We start from the raw sequence: 18066 nt of genomic DNA, 5'->3' as shown, positions 1-18066 counted from the left end.
GCTGACCAAATTAAAGCTTGCTATTAAGTGCATTGATCAAATTAATCTTTAACACTGTCAGGAATGGGGCAATGACCACCTCTCTAGGACTGTTGTTCCAGTGTTTCACCAAACTCTCAGTAAAGAAATACTTCCTAATGTCCCCACTGCAGCTTTGAACCATTCTCATATATCCTGTCACTGGATCCCAGGGAGAAGAGCTCAGCACCTCCCCCTCTGTCACTTCCCCAGGAAGCTGTAGAGAGCAATGCAGCCACCCTTCAGCCTCTCCCTCTCCAAACGAGATAAGCCCTAAATCCTCAGCTGCTCCTCATAGGACATTCCTTCCAGTCCCTAATAATAATACTGCTGATCTGTGCAGCAACAGAAAATTATCAGTGAAAAAAAATACAATGAAGAAGCTTGTTTAGCAACTTCAGAAACATTTTGATTTTGTCAACTGGCTTTCCCTTTATAGGCAAGAATGCAGTTCTTCCACTCAGCTGTGACTCTTGAACACACTTGATTTACCCAGGTAAGCCCTGGATTGTGGCAGAAGCAGGCATGCAGCCCTGGCCCAAGGCCTGGATGCACTAAGCAGGTAGAAAATTAGTAGAAAATCTACTGCTTAGACTCTCTCTAAGCATTACCAGGCTTGTCCAGAACTCCAAGACCCAGGCTCTTCAAGTCCAATACTATTTAATTTTATAAACACAAAGAGTTTCCCTTCAGACTTGCCATCTGAAATCCACTTCACATACAATGATCAACAGGCATTTCCACTTTAAAGATCCTAGCAAAACCAGTCAAAAAAGCCAGAATGAGCTCTCTGGAGTAGAAAGTTAAAGGATTAAATTAAATGGATTAAATCATCTCTTGACAGGTACTGGTGCAGTTCTACTTGTTTACAGCATGGTCCTGTGACTCATTTCAGAAATAGGATAGACAGATCATAGAACAGCTTTAGCATTCACTGACTCTTTTCCTGGTTTAGCCTGATGGAACCCAAATACATTACCAGCCCTTAAGGGTGGAAGTAGGAGGAAGCAGCAGCAGGGTAAAGGACAGAGTATGGAGCAAGCAAAAAAAAAAAAAAAAAAAAAAAAAAAAAAAAAACAACTTACTTTGATAAGGGTACCATCTTCACCTTGGGATCCCTTGTAAAGCTTCTTCTGTTTGCCACTGCTAATGTTGAAAACCCTGAGGAGATGACATAAGATAAGATGGCTCATTGTGTCCAGGTACTACTCTGGGGCTGTTGTCACCAGGATCCTTTTCTCTCCCTGTTCCTCATTCCATATAAAATACAGGAAACAGAGCCAAGCCAGAGGAAGTGGAGAAATGATGTCCAAGAAGTATTATCAACAGTCAGTTAAATGGTTCAAGAAAGAGACAACCTCAAAAGTAATGCAGAGGCAGATTATCTGAATTAATTTAAGGCTTTATTCTCAAGCCAATAATCAATCAGTCCTCACTTCTGTAAAAATACCTGGGGTCGTTCGTAATAGAGCAAAGGATTAAGAGAGCAAGACACTTTAGGTTACAATACAGAACCAAATTACAACCAGTAGTGATATTTAGCTATGACCAAAGCTCTTAACATCTCACACAGCTACAACAGGAGGAGACATGCAACTACAGAGATACTCCTTTGCTTTCAAGCAGACAGATTAGAGAAATGGATAAAAAGGGAGCAGAGAATGGATTCCACTTGTTCAATGACAGTCACATCTAGTTCAGCTTTAGGTTCCCACAGTCCCAGGTATTCCACAGGACCTCACAGCTTCTCACTAAATACCTTCAAAACCAAAATTTACCACATTGCAGAAGTTCTTGCCCCACAGTGCAATGATGTGCCAAGGAGGGCACACTTGCTTCCCCAGTAGAAAGCCTTTGCTCTGCAGAAACCAAGAGTCCCATGGGAATTGCACATTTTCATAACTTTTTATCAGTGAGGGGAAAGGCAGAGTTCAACCTCACAGTGCCTCAGATTTGTCTGAAAACATTGTATCAAAGAACTTAGAAGAATAATGATGGAGATAGGGCTGCCTTGTTTGTGACTGCAAAAATATTTTCAAGATGAGAAGGAAACTAACCTGATGTTACGATCTTGGCATCCAATAGCTGCGTATTTCCAGCTGGGATCCACATCCATGTCATAAAGGGTGGTCTTCCTAACAATGTGATGTGTTCGGGTAAACTGGACCCCTTCTCCTGTCTAAATATATGGGTAAAAATTGTGTCAAAATCAAGTAGTTAATCCATGATTAAAAACAAGTAAATACAGACAAGTCTTCTGACACAGCCAGCACAAAACAATCCTTCCCAGGTTGCTGCTGGGAGCAGATGGGACTGGAAGCACAAGGAAACTCTTCCTTCCAGCCCATGCTCTTTCATTAATCCTCACAATAGCTCTGGCAGTGAAAGAAAAGCAGATATCCTAACAGTTCTCTATTTCACATCTTGCTGTGACAGGTCAGGCTGGGAGTTGCTGCATGCTTCACAGAACTAGTTCTCTGGAGTCAGTGGGAAGCACTGAGGCTGAAATAGCAACAAGCTCCTACAGAAACACTGATATCATTCTTTGAAGTAACTCTTTTGTGGAGAGATTATAAATTAGAAGTTGTGGTAAGGCTACCTTCTGTGCAGTGCGGAAATAGATGCTCTTGTCTGCCCCACAGCTTATCATTCGCACTTTCCCATCGTTGGCTGGAATAAAAAGGCAGGAGACAAAAGATAAACACATACACAAGGTGGAGGAAGTGTTGCAATTTATACCACTGCTCATTTATTCCAGTTCTGATTAGCTAAGACTGACTCCTCCCCAAGCAGCGAAACAGAAGCCCCTTCTCAGGGACAGCATTTGTCTTTCATGCTCAGAGTGCAGGACGCCTTAACACAGAGGCTTTTCAGAACAGATTAGGATGCAGTTCTTTCTTCTCCCTTACCAATATGCTCATATCTCTGTGTGCCACAGCACTCTGTGACAACATAGCACATGCACACTCAGCACACTTCAGCAGAAAATTACAGCCACAAAGGGACAAGAGCAGTGCTCAAATTCAGCTTTGAAGGGAGGGCATGGTTTGCTACCTGCAAACTTCACTGCAGTGATGGAAGAAGAATGTTCATCCAGGGTTTGCTGCAGGCTATAATCCTTCCCAGCATCCAAGACATGAATCAATCTATCCCGACTGGCTGAGGCTAAGAGCTTTAAACCTGTCAGAAAGTGAAAAAGACTCTAAGATCATGACTTAAATTTTTAAAACAGTTTCTCAAGTCTTCTTAAGGACAAAACATTATACTGTAGCTAACTGCATAGATGGACACAAAGTAACACACCTGAATTTAGTATTATAATAACAAACAGAACAAGTTCCAATCTGAACATACAATATTCCAATAAAAAGTAAGACAAAGAAGACCTTTTCAAAGCCTGGCTCTACTGGCCCAACATTAGAAGCCTGCTCTGAAATCCAGGAGTAGTTCAGCATGACAATTCTAACATACCAGTTGGACATTCTGACTTGCTCAACATTACATGCATAGGCAAAGGGGAAGCAGCTCAATTGCATTTACCTGTGTCAGGTTTGGAGTATTCCAGACATAGGATTTCAGAGTCATGGGCTTCCACCTTCAGCATTTCCTTCAGAGACTGCAACTCATATATTCTAGGACATAACATGGCTCATTTCAGTATGTTTAATAAAATTAGCAAGATCTGGTTATTTTCTCATGCCTGACCAGTCTGCAATCTGCATAAGAAGCTTTATGGGATTACCTGAGAGTGCCTATCCTGTCCCCTGAGGCCAGGTGCTCCCCACTGGGACTCACACAGACAGTGCGTATCCCCACCTTCGTATCCAGCACTGGAGCATCAGCTTTCTCTGCACTTCCTGCTGAGTTGTAATCAGTGTCCAGAAGTACCTGAGTGTTGTCATCTACATAGATGATTTTCATCAAGTCCTGGGGAAACAATACACCCAGAAATATTTACCAGTTACAAATTATTAAAGTATCTCCCTTAGAAACTGAGCTCCTGGCCAACATAAACATTTTATTGGCAACAATACTGTAATTGGTAGGACCTTTTAGCCAGAAGCAAGCACTAAGCTCCTTCAGATTGCAGGATGAAAGTTTCACAGCTGTGTTTCACAACCACCCCTTTGAAAAGATTCAAGCTAGAAACTAACAGCATCTCCTGCACTACTGACAAACTCTGGGATTAGTGATTACAACATATTAGGGAACACAGCAGAAATATGAAAGACTTCTAGGGATTATCTAAATCAGCCTTCTGAGTACTGACAGAAAAAGCAAGAATTTTTTCCACCTGATTCCTGAGGTCACGGCTGCTGTGTCCAGAGATCTTCCAACTCACATGAGAACAGAAGCAAATGTCTATATGTCATCAGTGTTCTGTATGATTAGCCTCCCTCTTACATAGATGAAGTGAGTGCAAACTTTTTCATTCATTTTCCCAAACCTCTGCTTCATTTAATGCATCTTTTCCAAACAAATCTTAAAAGTGATTACACATCACAGGGGTGCAGAAAAAGAGAACCAGCTCTCCTGAAACATATGGCCCTTATGGAAGAGACTAAGCTTGATGAATCTTCGGGTAGTTTATGAAAACAGCAATAGTCCCCAGGACCATTTCAGACAACCTGTCCTTCCACCCAGTACTCCTTTTGTGCGTCTTCACGTTCATACATTTAACCAGATTTGTGCTCAGTTTACAGAAACCTGTTTGACTTGGAGATCCAAAGAAATTTGGGCCTTAACTTGGGAATCTGTGTGTGAAGAAGAGCAACCCCAAGGACAAGGAGGTGATCCAAACCTAGGATCTTACATTGCTGAGGATGTTGCGGTGCAGGGCTGTGCCGTGGATGTTGGAGCTTTCAGTGTTCCACAGACGAATGGTGTTGTCAGAGGAGCAGGTGATGAAAGAACCAGGGGGGAGGCAGGGCTGATTGTTGTCCTTCACCTCTGGATACATCTAAGGGCAAGTAAAATCAATCCCTGAATAATATTTCCTGGCATCTGGCACCCTAGACACTGGTAGCAAGTTTCAAAACAAAAGGGGTGTCCTCTCTGTTTTCTAAAGGTGAGAGCCAGACAGTTTTGACAAAAACCTATTTGCAGACAAGAGCTTCCTACTGACTTCAAACAAATGTTCACTGAGCTTCCCTCATCACAGAAAACCTCCTTAAGGAACATGCAACAAAACTGTATCCTTTGTTTCTGGTAGCTCAAAGAGAGCACCTCAAATCCCACACAATGACCATGCAACAACCACCTTGCACTGTTTGCAACTTTCATCTGCTACTGTCAGTTTATCATTCAGAAGGAAAGGGTGCCATGCAATTAATATATAAAGCAGAGTTCTCAACGTCCTCCCACTTTGTTTCCATTTTCCCCTCTCCTGACCACCATTAGACATATTTCAACATATTAACAACTCCATTGTTTCCTATACTTCCTTTCCTTCTGCCTGTCCCTCTGAGGGAAAGCCAACTAGACAGATGGCAAGATGACAGACACTTGAGAGGCTATTTCCCCATGTTCAGGTGAATATGTTAAGAAGGACCAGATTATATCACTTGTTTCAAGTTTTTGACTTTGAAGCACTTGCTCACCACAGATCTCAATTTTTCCAACGTCAGCAATAAACTCCTGTGTGCTTTCTAAAGGATGCTCTGAATTCAGCTTTGTTCAATTTTGCTCCTTCTCCCACCTCTCACCTTTTAAGGGCGAGCTTTTTTTTTTTCCCAGTAGCACTACACATTTGGTCAGCCACTGCAGTGCAGCTAAAGAACTGTTCCCAGGCCCAGTAGCAAACACACTAACCACAGGTGAAAACCTGAGTCAGTTCTTTCCCTCTCCAGTAAGCATTCACATTCAAATCCAGCAGCTCATCTGATGACTTTCACGGCTGCAACTCACAATCCAACACATAACACCTGTGTCTGCACACAACATACCTCAATGTTCCACACACAGAAAGAGTGATACAAAGCAGAGTACACCTTGCCCACTTTCTTTGGATCCTTGACATCCCACACATACAGGCTGTGGTCATTGTAGACACAGGAAAGCCACTGGTTGGTGGGGTCAAAGGTCAAGGCAATTGTGTCTGGATACTTTGCATCAGCTACACCAGAGAAAAGACGGCTGCAAAACATAGAACAACAGCCTGGTTAACTGGTGCTCTCTAGGAGCTGGGGCAATGCTCAAACAGGACAGCTCAGATTCTCCATGGGATGCTGTTGAGATGAACAATATACTGTGGCATCTACAGGTAGAGAGAGTGGTTGGCCAGGAAGACCTATCTCTTGAACAACTGGAGTCCCAAAAGAATCCTGAAAGTCCCACAGCAAAAGTCTTTCTCCTTGCCATCCAACTGTAATCCAGTCATACAGGACAAGCCTGTGACGCATCAGAGAGATCTGCAACAGGCTGCCAATTTTAATGCATAAAAAGAGCAAGCTCCAGATGGCAAAGGTCTGGGGAACAGTTCTAACCCCCCCCAAGCCTTCCTTGCTCCCCTCCACCTTCTCCACAATACCTGGCCTCAGTCACACTTGCGATGTCAGTTCCCAGGAAGTGTGGCTTGGGCAGAGTAGTGACAAAGTGAAGGTTCAGAGGGTTAAAAATCCGCACAGTGCCGTCAGCGCAGCCACAGAAGATGTAGTCATGATTCACAGAGATGCAGTTTGCCACAGTGGTCTGAGGAGGACACAGCACAGGAGACAGCAAATGAGAAATGTGCTCTCACATCAAAGGTCACCAGACACATGACAGGGAGAACAGCAAACTGACAGACAAAGGAGTCATGGTCAGAGGAGCTATAGTGAAGTCGAGCCCTGGGAGCAAGGAAAAGCCTAAAAATCCATTTTTCATTTCTGAAGAATTTTCCAGCCAAGATCCACTGCAGATCCCAAGCAGTTAGAAAAAAAGCTCTGTTTCTCTGCCACCCACTATGATGGGAGGCCAGCAGAGCTACACATTTGCTCCAGCTGAGCCCTGCTCTGAACATTGCTTTTTTTTCCTGTGACATTCAACAACACTGGCAGGCAAGCAGCACCTTACCCTGTACTAGCACACCAACATATTACCTGTCAGGAGGGGAAAAGAAACAAAACAAAATGGATTTTCTTCCCCTCCCTTTGGAATCCGTACAAATGGCAGAAAATGGTACAAAATGAAGTGTGGTGAAAAGGGGATGAGTTCAATGCAAAAAGTTTTTCAACTTACTGTGAAGCTGTCTGTATTCTGAGAAAGAGTGAAAGGCAGATTTTAGAGAGGAAAGGAAAGGAAAGAAAAGAAGAGGCATTTCACTTGAGTGAAAGTGCGGATAGACTTTTTCCCTTGATTTTAATACACTGGATCCTTGCAGGTGGGCATGTTACACTCAATTGAAAGGAAAACCAAAGTGATCAAATTCTTAACTATGGGCCAGCCTGGTGGTTTAAAATAGCCAAATCAACTAACACGTTGGGAACCTGTATTTGAGATGTGCAAGCCAAGTAAAACACTGCAGAAGCCAGAATCCTTCTAAAACTCCTACTTGCTCCAGCCAAGCCAGGAAGGACCATACAGGAGTTGCTATAAGGACATTGCTTTCCCAGTAGATCAGTCACTGTAATGCTGAGGCATGAAAATGAAAGAGCCTCAATAAAATCCCTTTGCCAAGAAACAATGCTATTTTTGCCCAGCCTTCCAGAGTAAATCACAGGGTTGCAGAGGCACAATTATTTTCACTGCTGGTGGTCAGCCTGTACCTCTGAGTGCCCTTATTATTTGTTGTTCCTGCTCTGCTTGAGCAGAATAGGAGGATGTAAACTCACCCTCAGCTCCACCCACTTGTCTAGCAGCCTTTTTTCATTGAATTCACAGAGCAGGCCTGAGGATGTGATACAGAAAGTGCTGTCAGCTTTTTTGCCCCTTCCACAAGCCACGTCTGCAAAGAAGTTGTTCCTCAGTTCTCCAAGCAATCCTGAGCGACCCAGCAAGGGGACTGTGGCATTGACCTACAAACAGAAACAGTTTGCTACAAATACAGCAAGGCACTTCAGGCAGACTGATATTTTAGAACATCAACCCCTGAGTACTAAGGTGATTCAAGGAAAGAACTGTCAACAGCCTACAAGGAGAGGTTTTACTTGCTGTTCATGTTTACAGCTGTTCATAAGCACACAGAAAAATCACCATAGGTGAATTCTACCTCCCAGAGAATAACACAACAGCTAAAAGTTTAAACACTTTGGTTGATGCTTCATAATTCTACTCACAACCTTTTGAGATGCTCATACCAATGTCAAAAAGCTCTTCTCTCCTCTGTGCTTCAAGGAGTTAAATGACTGCAATTCTTTTCTAGTTTATTTGTCATTAAGGATATGTGACTACTAAAGAGCAAGTATGCTGCTATGCAGCTCCAGGAGCAATGTCCCTACCTCAGTGCAAGATGAGACAAGCTTTTGGTGCTATCAGCCCATGAGACTTGAGAGCCAGGGGTGGAAGGCTATCCTTGCATCCCAGAAAAACAAAAAGTCCCCACTTCGCACAGCTCACTGGGGTAAAAATCCACCCTGCTCTAAGACAGAAATGCTTGCTTACAGGTTGGCCTTGATGCACTTTCTCTCACCTTGGAGGTTTTGCTGTCATCCAGGTACCAGAATTTGATATGTCGATTTCCAGCAGTGACAAAGTAACTGCAGTCCTCCGAGAATGACACCGCTGTCACTTTACTTGAGACTTTGTTGGCTGCCACTACGATGTTTTTCTGGAAACACAATTGTTTAGATTGATTAATTTCTTTGCTTAGAAGCAAAGGAAACTAATTTCAATTACAGGCACATATCCAAGCAGTGCACCAGGGAAAAGATGAAGCCCAAACTATTCCCCATTCACCTCTGTATACAACCTCCCCAGCATTAGCTGGGAACATTGCTTTGGCAGACAGTATAATTCACATTTATATTCAATTCCTCTTCCCCATTAACTATGATCAAGAATAAATTAGCAGGTACTAGTGCCTGCAGGAACTTGGTGTCTGAGCCATGACAAACATGTTGGTTGCACAATCACCAGGAGCTCAGAGCAAACCCATTTCCCTTCCTAAATAGCAAATACAGATATAGGCCAGCACAAGGAATAACTCTCCCTGCCCCCAGGGAACAATGAGGGGGAACAGATATTTTTTCATGGAGAAAACTGGTTCTTCCACAAAGTATTCCTTCTCTTTAAACACATTATCAAAAGACTCAAAATACACAGAGACCATCCCAGTACTGGAAGAGAAAAAGCAAAATTTGTTATACCTCAAATGTACACCTCAAAATGTCAAAGTCTGGGAAAGGAGGAAGAAGATGCAGAGACAGAAAACAGAAGATGGACACTGCTCAAGCAGAATGGTCAGATAGCAGGAGGAGGTCCCTGTTCACAGCATCATTGCTCAGTTTTCATCTCCCTGCCTTTCCCCAGTTAGAAGTGAGAATAAAAACATTTTACGCTTTGTCTGTTGTGGGTCTGCAAGCATACAGCACATGGCTGACGACAGTGCAGCCCTTGTCATTCTTGCTGTGTTTTCTTTATCCTTCCTTTCAGGGATTCAGCTGCTCCCAACCTTCCAGACACAATGCCCTCAGCACACAACCCTCATCACTCTGAGGGCCCCACAGGACTGTGTGCTAGCAGAACTGAAGAAACCAGCACAAGGGAAGTCTAGCCTGCTGCACCATCACCACGGGGATCCCCCAGTCCAGAATGAAGGAAAGGCAAGTGGGACAGTAATTACCACAACTTCTTCCAAGACAGTGCACAGAGAAAAGCTTAGGACCTTTGCAGACCTCAACATCTGGATCACTGCTGTGGTCTTTATTTAGGGAAGCAAGGTAATCCTACAGACAACATGGATTTTCTTTTCCATCACAGTCAAAAGACTAGGTCTACCAGTCAGGAAAAATGGGGAAATCCAAGCAGCAACTCAGAGGACTGAAGGGTTGTGGTTAAAAGTGCAGGAAAACGCTTCAGGAGATCTGTATTCTTAGTCTTTATTGACTTTGGTCAGGTAAAGTATCTCTAGTTTTGGTGCCCAGCCTGCAAAGTAAAGGCCAGTTAGACCTCCCATCACGGTCTGGAGCATAAGCTTAAAGTGTGTGTTCTTCAGCATGGAAGAGACATGTTCAGACAGTCCTCACCTCAGAAGTTCTCATGTCCACAATTATATAGTGAACAGAAAAATCTGGGTAAGTTTATGTTTACTTTTTTAATTACAAAAAACAAATTCTTATATGTTTACTAGAGGATAAGACAGGCTTTGTTACTACCAAGTGTTGCCTCAATTCAGTGGCAGGCAGAGTGACTTCCATCAGCTTTCCCTCATTATGAATTCCATATGTTCCCCTTCTCACCCATCAAGGATGGGATCAGAGTATCACAAACTCTGGCATAAAATAATCAAAACAAGCCAAGAGCATCCACCACACTCCAAAAGAAATCTCTGGCTGATGAGAGTTCCCTTCCTTAACCTCATAAATTAGTTTTTAATAAGCCTCTAAAAAAGCACAATGGTTTGGCAAGGTTTCAAAGTCCAGGCTGTCTGGACAGCAAAATGTAACACATCTCCAAACATAAATAATATCCCTTCATGGAAATGGCTTAGACCTTCCCTAAAGGACTACAGCTTTTTCTCTTGTCCAAATTTGTCTGTGTCCGCGAATGTCAAAAACCAAACAATAACCACAGAATTTAAAAAAAAAACAAACACCAGAAAGCAAGATGGAACTGAAAGAGTTTACAGTCAGACTGGAAGCTCCTTTTGATTTAGCAACACCATGTGGTCCACCCAACCTCCTAGAACACTTACCTTCCATGACCACACGTTGACAATCATGTCATGCTGGTACCCCACTGACACAATGTACTTGGAGCTGGGGGAGAAGGCCACACAGGCCACACCATACTTGTGTTCCTGGAGCTCTGCCACCTGGGTGCGCTCAGCCACGTCCCACACCCGAACTGCTGGCATGTGCCCACTCTGGAAGGGACAAGAACAGACTCAGAACAGGAGGTGTAACCCTGAAACCAGTTCTGACAGATTCGACATGTAAATGTGCAGGAGCTTGGAAAAAGGTGTCTAGATGGTGCACTCACAATAGGCTTAGAGGCTGCTTTGAGTCTTTAAAGCCCAGGTTGAGACCAACAACCTAAGGAGTATATGCACTTCAACAGCTGTGCAAATTAATACCACCTCCCCTGCCATAAACCTCTTCTTATGCTGCTCACAAAACGCTAGTCCTTGTTCTAGCACTTTTGATGCACATCCCTGGTCTTTGTAATGGGAACTTAGAGCCTGCTTGTGAAAAGGATTATAACAGATTGCTATCCTTAGACTCAGTGAACAAAAAGCCTTCACATGCTCTGCTCCTAACACAACACAGACATCTGAGATACCAAGCCAGGTCATGCCATACAAAAACATGACATGGCTATTGTGGGAACTCTCACACACCATCTGAGGAAAGCCTCTGAGGGACCAGCAGAGTCAGTTCTGTCACAAGGTAACACATGGATGCATTCTGCCAAAAGAGTGCAGGCAGGGTAATGTCAAAGTAAAAGACATGGTGGGAACAGAGCCTCTGGTTTAATGTTTTCTCTCCAGAGAAACAGAAATGCCAATTCAGCACTTTCTGCCAGACAAATCTATTCTTTTGTTTAATTGTTTGTTATTAAGCCAAATTAAAACAAGGCACACAAGATGAGCTGAAACGCTGGCCAAAAAATGTGCTTGATGGGCAAATCTTACTCAAGTAACTGCTCATGATTTCACATTGAAGTCTGTCTAAACAGTAGCTTAAAAGATAACATATCCATGGCAACATGGCAGAACGGTACCTTTTTTATTGGTTTTAAGTTAGTCATTTGATTGCGTGGGAGAGGCAAGTCTCATCAAAGTAAAAGTCAAAGCTTAAAATTGTTCATGTTTTAATTGCCTTGTTCAAAAGCTCTGCTAAGCAACTGCTTGTGGCCTGGAAAAATGCCATGGTCAGATTTAACTGCAGTTGGTACAGTTCTCCCTCCTGCAACACAGAGCTCAGGTCTCAAGGTGGCTGGCAAGATGTTAAATGAGCTGAATCAGCTGCTCTTCAAAACAACTGCTATACTTAAACACATAGACACATATAAATATTTCCCAGTAACTTAGCATACACCCCAGGACCTTATCAAACTTTTGCATTTCATCTTTTAAGAAATGCTCACCAAAAGGCAGATCTATGTGACCCCCATGGACAAGGACTCTACACCTCCATGGGCAGAAATAAAAAATAATAATCAAAAAGAGAAAAAAATAGTTTTCTTATTAATTTGAAATATGTAAAAGACATTAAATAGGAATGGCAGCCAAGGACTAACCTCCATGCTCTCCTCCCTGAAAAGCCAGCCATGCAGAAAACTAAGGTGTTATTAGGCAGAATTAGCATAATGTAGCTGCAAGAGATCTTGACAAAGTGAACTCAGAAAGCATTTCCCTGTGGGACAGGGAACTAAGACACGACTGCTGACACCAGCAGGGGACACTGCTACACTAAGCAATAATTCAAATGTCAGACACGTGGAAGGATACTGAAAAAAAGAAATGGTTTTACAACAAGGCAAGAGGAGACATGTTTTGCAACAAGGGGGGAATAAACCAACAAAAAAGCCAACAAAAATACCCCCAAAAAAACCCCACAACATCAATAACAATAAAACTCCTACAAAGCTCAAGTATAACTGGAACAGCTTTTTTTTTTTTTTTTTTCCTTAATAATTTTAATTTGCCATCTACCCCAATGAATTTTCAAGCAGAAAAGTTTGTTGGTAAGAAAAGTACCCACTTCATTTTTCACTATTTTTCTTTCCCCACATGAAAAGAGCTGAGCACCAGAAATTTAAAAAAAAAACAGGAAAATAAACGAAGGCACCAGAATCATCAGAACTGAACACTATGGAGAAAATATATATGTTACACATATTAGAATTTTAATATAAAGGAGTTTTATTAAATTGATATTTCTAGAGGGCAGGGAGATATTAATACATACTACAGCTATAAAACCTCATGTTTTCACTAAAAAACTAATAACATCTAATGATGGAAAATTTATGCTAACTTTCTCAGTGTTGTGATAGCCTCCATCCAAAAAAACCCACTCTTGTTTCTATCCTTGTTCTGACCCATACAGGACTGAGGCCCAGCTTTGGAGCCACCTGGTGACATGACAGCTGCCATCATGGTGACCACACTAGGGACCTCTGGAGTGAAGAGTCTCCACCTTGACAGCTCCTACACAGGACAGTGACACACTTCTCCCTGTGGCTGAGGCTCAGGAGGAGACCTGTCTCACACATGCTCCCTCCCCATCTCTTACAGAGGCACAGGGACTAGTGGTAAACTGCCATTAATCACACACAAGAGCAAACTGAGCCCAAACATACAGAGATCAGCATTTCTGTGGGTTTTTAACATTCAGCAATTCCAGCCTCATGACACACCCCACGTCTTGAACTTCTAATGCAGAACAGACACACAGTGTACTTATCCTTATTTTCCTTTGGGCATGTTGGGAAACAGGAAGCAATTGTTGCCCACAGCCAAACAAACAACGCCAAACCAGAGGCACCAGCATCTTCTGTGACTATTCCTAAAATTCCACTCCACATGCACTTCTCACTTTTTTTCACAACACTGTTTCTGGCTTCAGTTACTTCCTGAAATCCTAAAGAGACCCTAAACTCAGGCCAAGATTCAGGACCATCCAAGCACTCTTCATTGATGCAAGAGTAGAATGATGCTGTGTGTCCTTTTGCTTATTTTCACTCTACCTTCAGCCCACAGATGCCACCCCAGAAGACCCATCCCCCAAGTGTTGAAAAACTCCCAGCAGGAGCACCCAGTGCCACCCATAAGCCAGCAGATCCACTGAACAGTGAGGCAATGCTGAAACTCACTTCTCTGTGTGAAAACAGCCTGTTTCTTTTAAGCCACTCTTCCCTGCTTCAAAATGCGATGGACAAGGTGCACCCTCTCTCCTCTCACACTTACCTCTCCTGTAACCAAATATTTTCCATCTGGAGAGAAAGCAAGTGCTGTAATTGTTTTCCTAAAACAGAGAAAATAACACTGAGAAACATTTCTAACATGTGACTTCATTTCAATACATCATGACTGGGGAATAGGTTGGGACAAACAGAAGAAATGCTAAAGTCACCCATAATAGCCTGACATAATGGTTTTACCTTGCCATGGGGATTTCTTGCTGCCCAACTCTCAAACAGCAGCCTACAGAAGCAGAAATGCTCCAAAAGTTGAGGTTCATCACTGCACCTTTATCCCAGGTGCAGGACCATGTCACACTGCTGGCTTCAATAATGAGGTAATCGTTTTAGGTGGAGAAAAAAAAGTCAGATACCATGGAGCTGTAGTAAGATCTCCTCCATGTCATGACCATTAGCAGTTCCTCTTGGGATCACAATGTTTACGAGGAGGCACTTTGTCAGCAATAACATCTCATGTGAGAAGGAGCTGGAGTCAAAGCAGCAGGCAGCCTGTCCCCAGGGCAACTCTAACAGAGGGGATTTAGCCTGGAGCAACAGCAGCTTCTGCACTTCAGTCAAGCCAAAAGTCTCGAATTCACCTCACAGAAAGCAAGTCCAGCTTAAAGCTTTACTCACCTGGAGCTGTTTAGAATATGGTGTTGCTTATTTTTTCTAGGGTTGAAGAGCACAACAACACACCTAGATGGAGGAAACAGAAAAAGATTACATCACCACATGCATAAGGATAACCAAAGAGCTATCCTTCCTGGAAAAGAAAAAAAAAAAAAAAAAATAAAGGGCAGCAAAGTAATCCCAAAAAATTGTTTTATCCCCTAATCTCAGACTGAGCTGAGGTTAACTAGAAAACACAAAGCAAAGGAACAGTCCAGAGGGAAATCATAAATCTCTACCATGTTGAGGAATACCATTTGCTAGTACCATAAATAATTACCTTTCCAAACTCCAGGAACCTTGAGTCAGATTGTTCAAGCTGGACAGAAACGTTGACCATGAAAGCTTGTGCAAAGCCCTAACGGATTATGTCCCCTGCCATAAAAGAGACCCTGTGTACCAGGCACCAAACCAGCATTGTCTGGTGTAAGAGTAAGCAGGTAGGGAAGAAGGAAAGAGGGGATCTTCTGGAAAAGATTTAGGAGGGGATGAAGGGGAATTAAAGGCACTAAATTTCTGTGCCTGACCTTAACAATGGACAGGACCACAGAGTGTAGCACAAGAAGTGACTGGCGGTTGAGAAGTGAGACATGATGCCAAAAAACTATTGACCTAAGAAGTCTATCTGCATAAACAACTTGCTCAGGAGGCTTGCAGTAAGATGAACTGCTAAAGCAAGCAATACTAAGATCCTGGTAAGCAATATAATCACCTCCACTGGGAGCAAAACACCTCTATTGCTGACTGGGGGGTAAGGAAGGAGAAGAGATCCCATTCCCACTATTCTTGCCCACAGCACATTGCCTTCATGCCTCAGTTCACCACAACTAGACTGACAGGAGTCACAGGTACTGCAGCCTTCCCAACTCCCCACAAACACCCTATACACCAATTTTAAATCTTCATGCAACAGCATTTGTTTTGCAGCAGAGCACAGTAATAACCAGTAACAGAACATGCTGTTAAGGGAATAAAAAGGTATTGCTCTGATGACCTTGTGCCCAGCTAAGAGTCCTTGGCTGAATCTGCCACACTCCATTAACATTGCTAGCTCAAAGGCAGCCTCCAAAGCACCAAGGATGCAAAGGATACACCCCCCTTCCTTTAGACTACTCTCCTCTCCAGCCATGCCATTTCACACACCCCTATCCACTCATGCCTTACACCCTGAAGGCCAAAATAATAAAGGCACCAAACTTTCTTGACAGTTAAAAGGCAGATAGCCATGGTTGGAGATGTAACTTTGTGTAAGAGCAGAGAAAATGTAGATAAGTAGTTTGTTCAGACTAGGATTGATCCTTTTGCACTTTTTGCCCTGGGGAACCAAACTGGAGAGTTTCAAGTCAAAGCTGCGCTACATATTTCTGAGGGATTAGTGCAAAGAAGCAGGTGGTTTGTGTTCCATTAACAAGTCAGGGAAGGTTAAGCCTTGCAAATCACAAGATATGAAATAGGAAGTTAGCAGATGTGAAAACCTATCTAATCCCGAGCCTCCAGCTAATCAGAAAAGCAAAGCAAAACCCCATTATGTGGAGTTGGATAGGGTTAATGGACCAAAATCCTGCAGAGTTAAAACAAGGATGAATTGTGCTTAAAATAAACTTCAAGAAACCAGAAAGAATAAAAGGAAGACATGAAATCTTGGCAAAGAGTTTCCTATGCAGCTCTTAAATTTAAGTTTCTGTTTTATTGTAAGGAATTCAGCAGAGAAACAGGACTTCAGAGAAGTGAACACAGTTTAAAAAAACCGAGGAAAGAAACAAAATATAAACCACACTCTTCAAACCAGGCAAGCAAACAAACCACTTCCTAGAATGGTGTAGTGAGCCACAAAGGCCCAGGGCTTTGTCATTATTAACTTACAGGACAGAACTTCTGGCCACTTACAATCACAAATTTTAGCTCAATGGCATCCCAGAACACTGTACCAGAAGGCTTCCTCCCCCCTCTCCAGACCTCGGCCAAATCCAGAGCCTACAGGGGGGTAAGAACCACCATCCAGCTCACACGCCAAGGCAAATCAACAAACCACTCCAAAATCCATACAGCTCCTAGTGCCAGAGCAGCCATCACAAATGTGGATATTTTAACTTTGTCTTTAGACAACTCTATGCTTGATTCATTGAGTATGACCCATAATTAACAAACACTAACTGCAGGAGCAGGGGGATAAATCACAGTATCTCCTTACTGCTGAGCAAGCACCAATTCATAGCATGAAATAGTAATTTTAACTCATAAGCTCAGCAGAAGGAGATACTTTGATTTGTCAGTTAATTATTAACATAACTTAGTAATTACTTATGACCTTCTTGCCAACAAAGCCATTTAGCCAGGATTAATTAGTCTTCTGAACTTGCTTTCTTAAATTAACTGCCACCCAACAAAAGCTACCCTACTGCAATGCTGTCCCATGCTGATTTTCCACCATTCCTCTCCTCTCTGCCACATTCAAGGGCAATGAAGACTTCGGCCGAATCCAAGGCCCCCTGTTCAGCCAGATGTCAAACCACAAACCATCAATCATACAGTGGGGCACAGATCCTGTTCTGGGAGTCAGGAGCACCCACATTTGTAAATTAGCTCGCTCTCAAAATGCTTGGGAAGGTTTCTAGTCCATTCCATCCTAAAGAGCACATCTCCACAACAGGCAAAAACTGTTTCTAGTTCTTTAATCTCTTTAGAGTGTTCAAAAACAGCCTCAAGTTGCATCAGGAAGGTTTACATTGGATATTAGGAAATACTTTTTCACAGAAAAGCTTGCCAAGCACTGGAATGGGCTGCCCAAAGAAGCAGTTGAATTGCCATCCCCAGAGGTATTTAAAAGATGAGATGTGGCACATGGGCATGGTTTAGTGGTGACTTGGCTGTGTTAGGCTAATGGGCCACGATCTCAGGGTCTTTTACAGCCTAAACACTTCAGTGACACAGGGTGGCCTCCATTACCTGCTCAGACACCCACAGCTCAGCTTGATCCCAAAGAACCTGCAGCAGCTTCCTAAATAAGGTAGTTCAGAGCCCATTAATATTCTGGGCATGCTCCGTTTTAGCAAAGGAAATCAGTCTAGCAAAATAAATTGAATGGAGACATTGAATGACCAGGTTGCTGATCCACCTACTCCACACTGCCTCCTAGTCCAGTCAGGCTATCAAGCCCTCGAGAGAGTCAAAGTATCTACTCCTTTCCATTTATGCTTGCTTTAATCGTACAGTAGTTAAAATAATAAAAATAACTACCATTGAAAATTAGTTGCATTAAAGAGCATACACCCATCCAACCATCCTCAACCTCTGTCTGCTTCTTTATAAGGTTGCATTCAGTATTTTACAGCC

The 18066-nt window shown here is 42.8% G+C and overlaps 1 protein-coding gene across 3 annotated transcripts in view; it reads right to left on the bottom strand.

The window, feature by feature from the left end:
• Positions 1 to 18066, bottom strand: part of MAPKBP1 (mitogen-activated protein kinase binding protein 1) — a 92451-nt gene that overhangs the window by 26650 nt on the left and 47735 nt on the right. For all 3 annotated transcript variants that reach the window (XM_056492118.1, XM_056492117.1, XM_056492119.1), the window contains exons 4-17: positions 14698 to 14760; positions 14069 to 14126; positions 10850 to 11020; positions 8627 to 8764; positions 7830 to 8012; positions 6548 to 6708; positions 5964 to 6153; positions 4832 to 4978; positions 3761 to 3945; positions 3559 to 3650; positions 3073 to 3198; positions 2618 to 2688; positions 2076 to 2197; positions 1104 to 1179 (exon numbers count right to left, since the gene is read on the bottom strand). In XM_056492118.1, the coding sequence (XP_056348093.1) occupies positions 1104 to 1179; positions 2076 to 2197; positions 2618 to 2688; positions 3073 to 3198; positions 3559 to 3650; positions 3761 to 3945; positions 4832 to 4978; positions 5964 to 6153; positions 6548 to 6708; positions 7830 to 8012; positions 8627 to 8764; positions 10850 to 11020; positions 14069 to 14126; positions 14698 to 14760 (1783 nt within the window). The remainder of the gene's footprint in view (positions 1 to 1103; positions 1180 to 2075; positions 2198 to 2617; positions 2689 to 3072; positions 3199 to 3558; positions 3651 to 3760; positions 3946 to 4831; positions 4979 to 5963; positions 6154 to 6547; positions 6709 to 7829; positions 8013 to 8626; positions 8765 to 10849; positions 11021 to 14068; positions 14127 to 14697; positions 14761 to 18066) is intronic.

The sequence above is a fragment of the Oenanthe melanoleuca genome, chromosome 5, assembly GCF_029582105.1.
Source record: "Oenanthe melanoleuca isolate GR-GAL-2019-014 chromosome 5, OMel1.0, whole genome shotgun sequence".
Taxonomy (NCBI): Eukaryota; Metazoa; Chordata; class Aves; order Passeriformes; family Muscicapidae; genus Oenanthe; species Oenanthe melanoleuca.
Note: the sequence above shows the minus strand (reverse complement) of the source record. Positions and strands in the feature narration are given on the sequence as shown.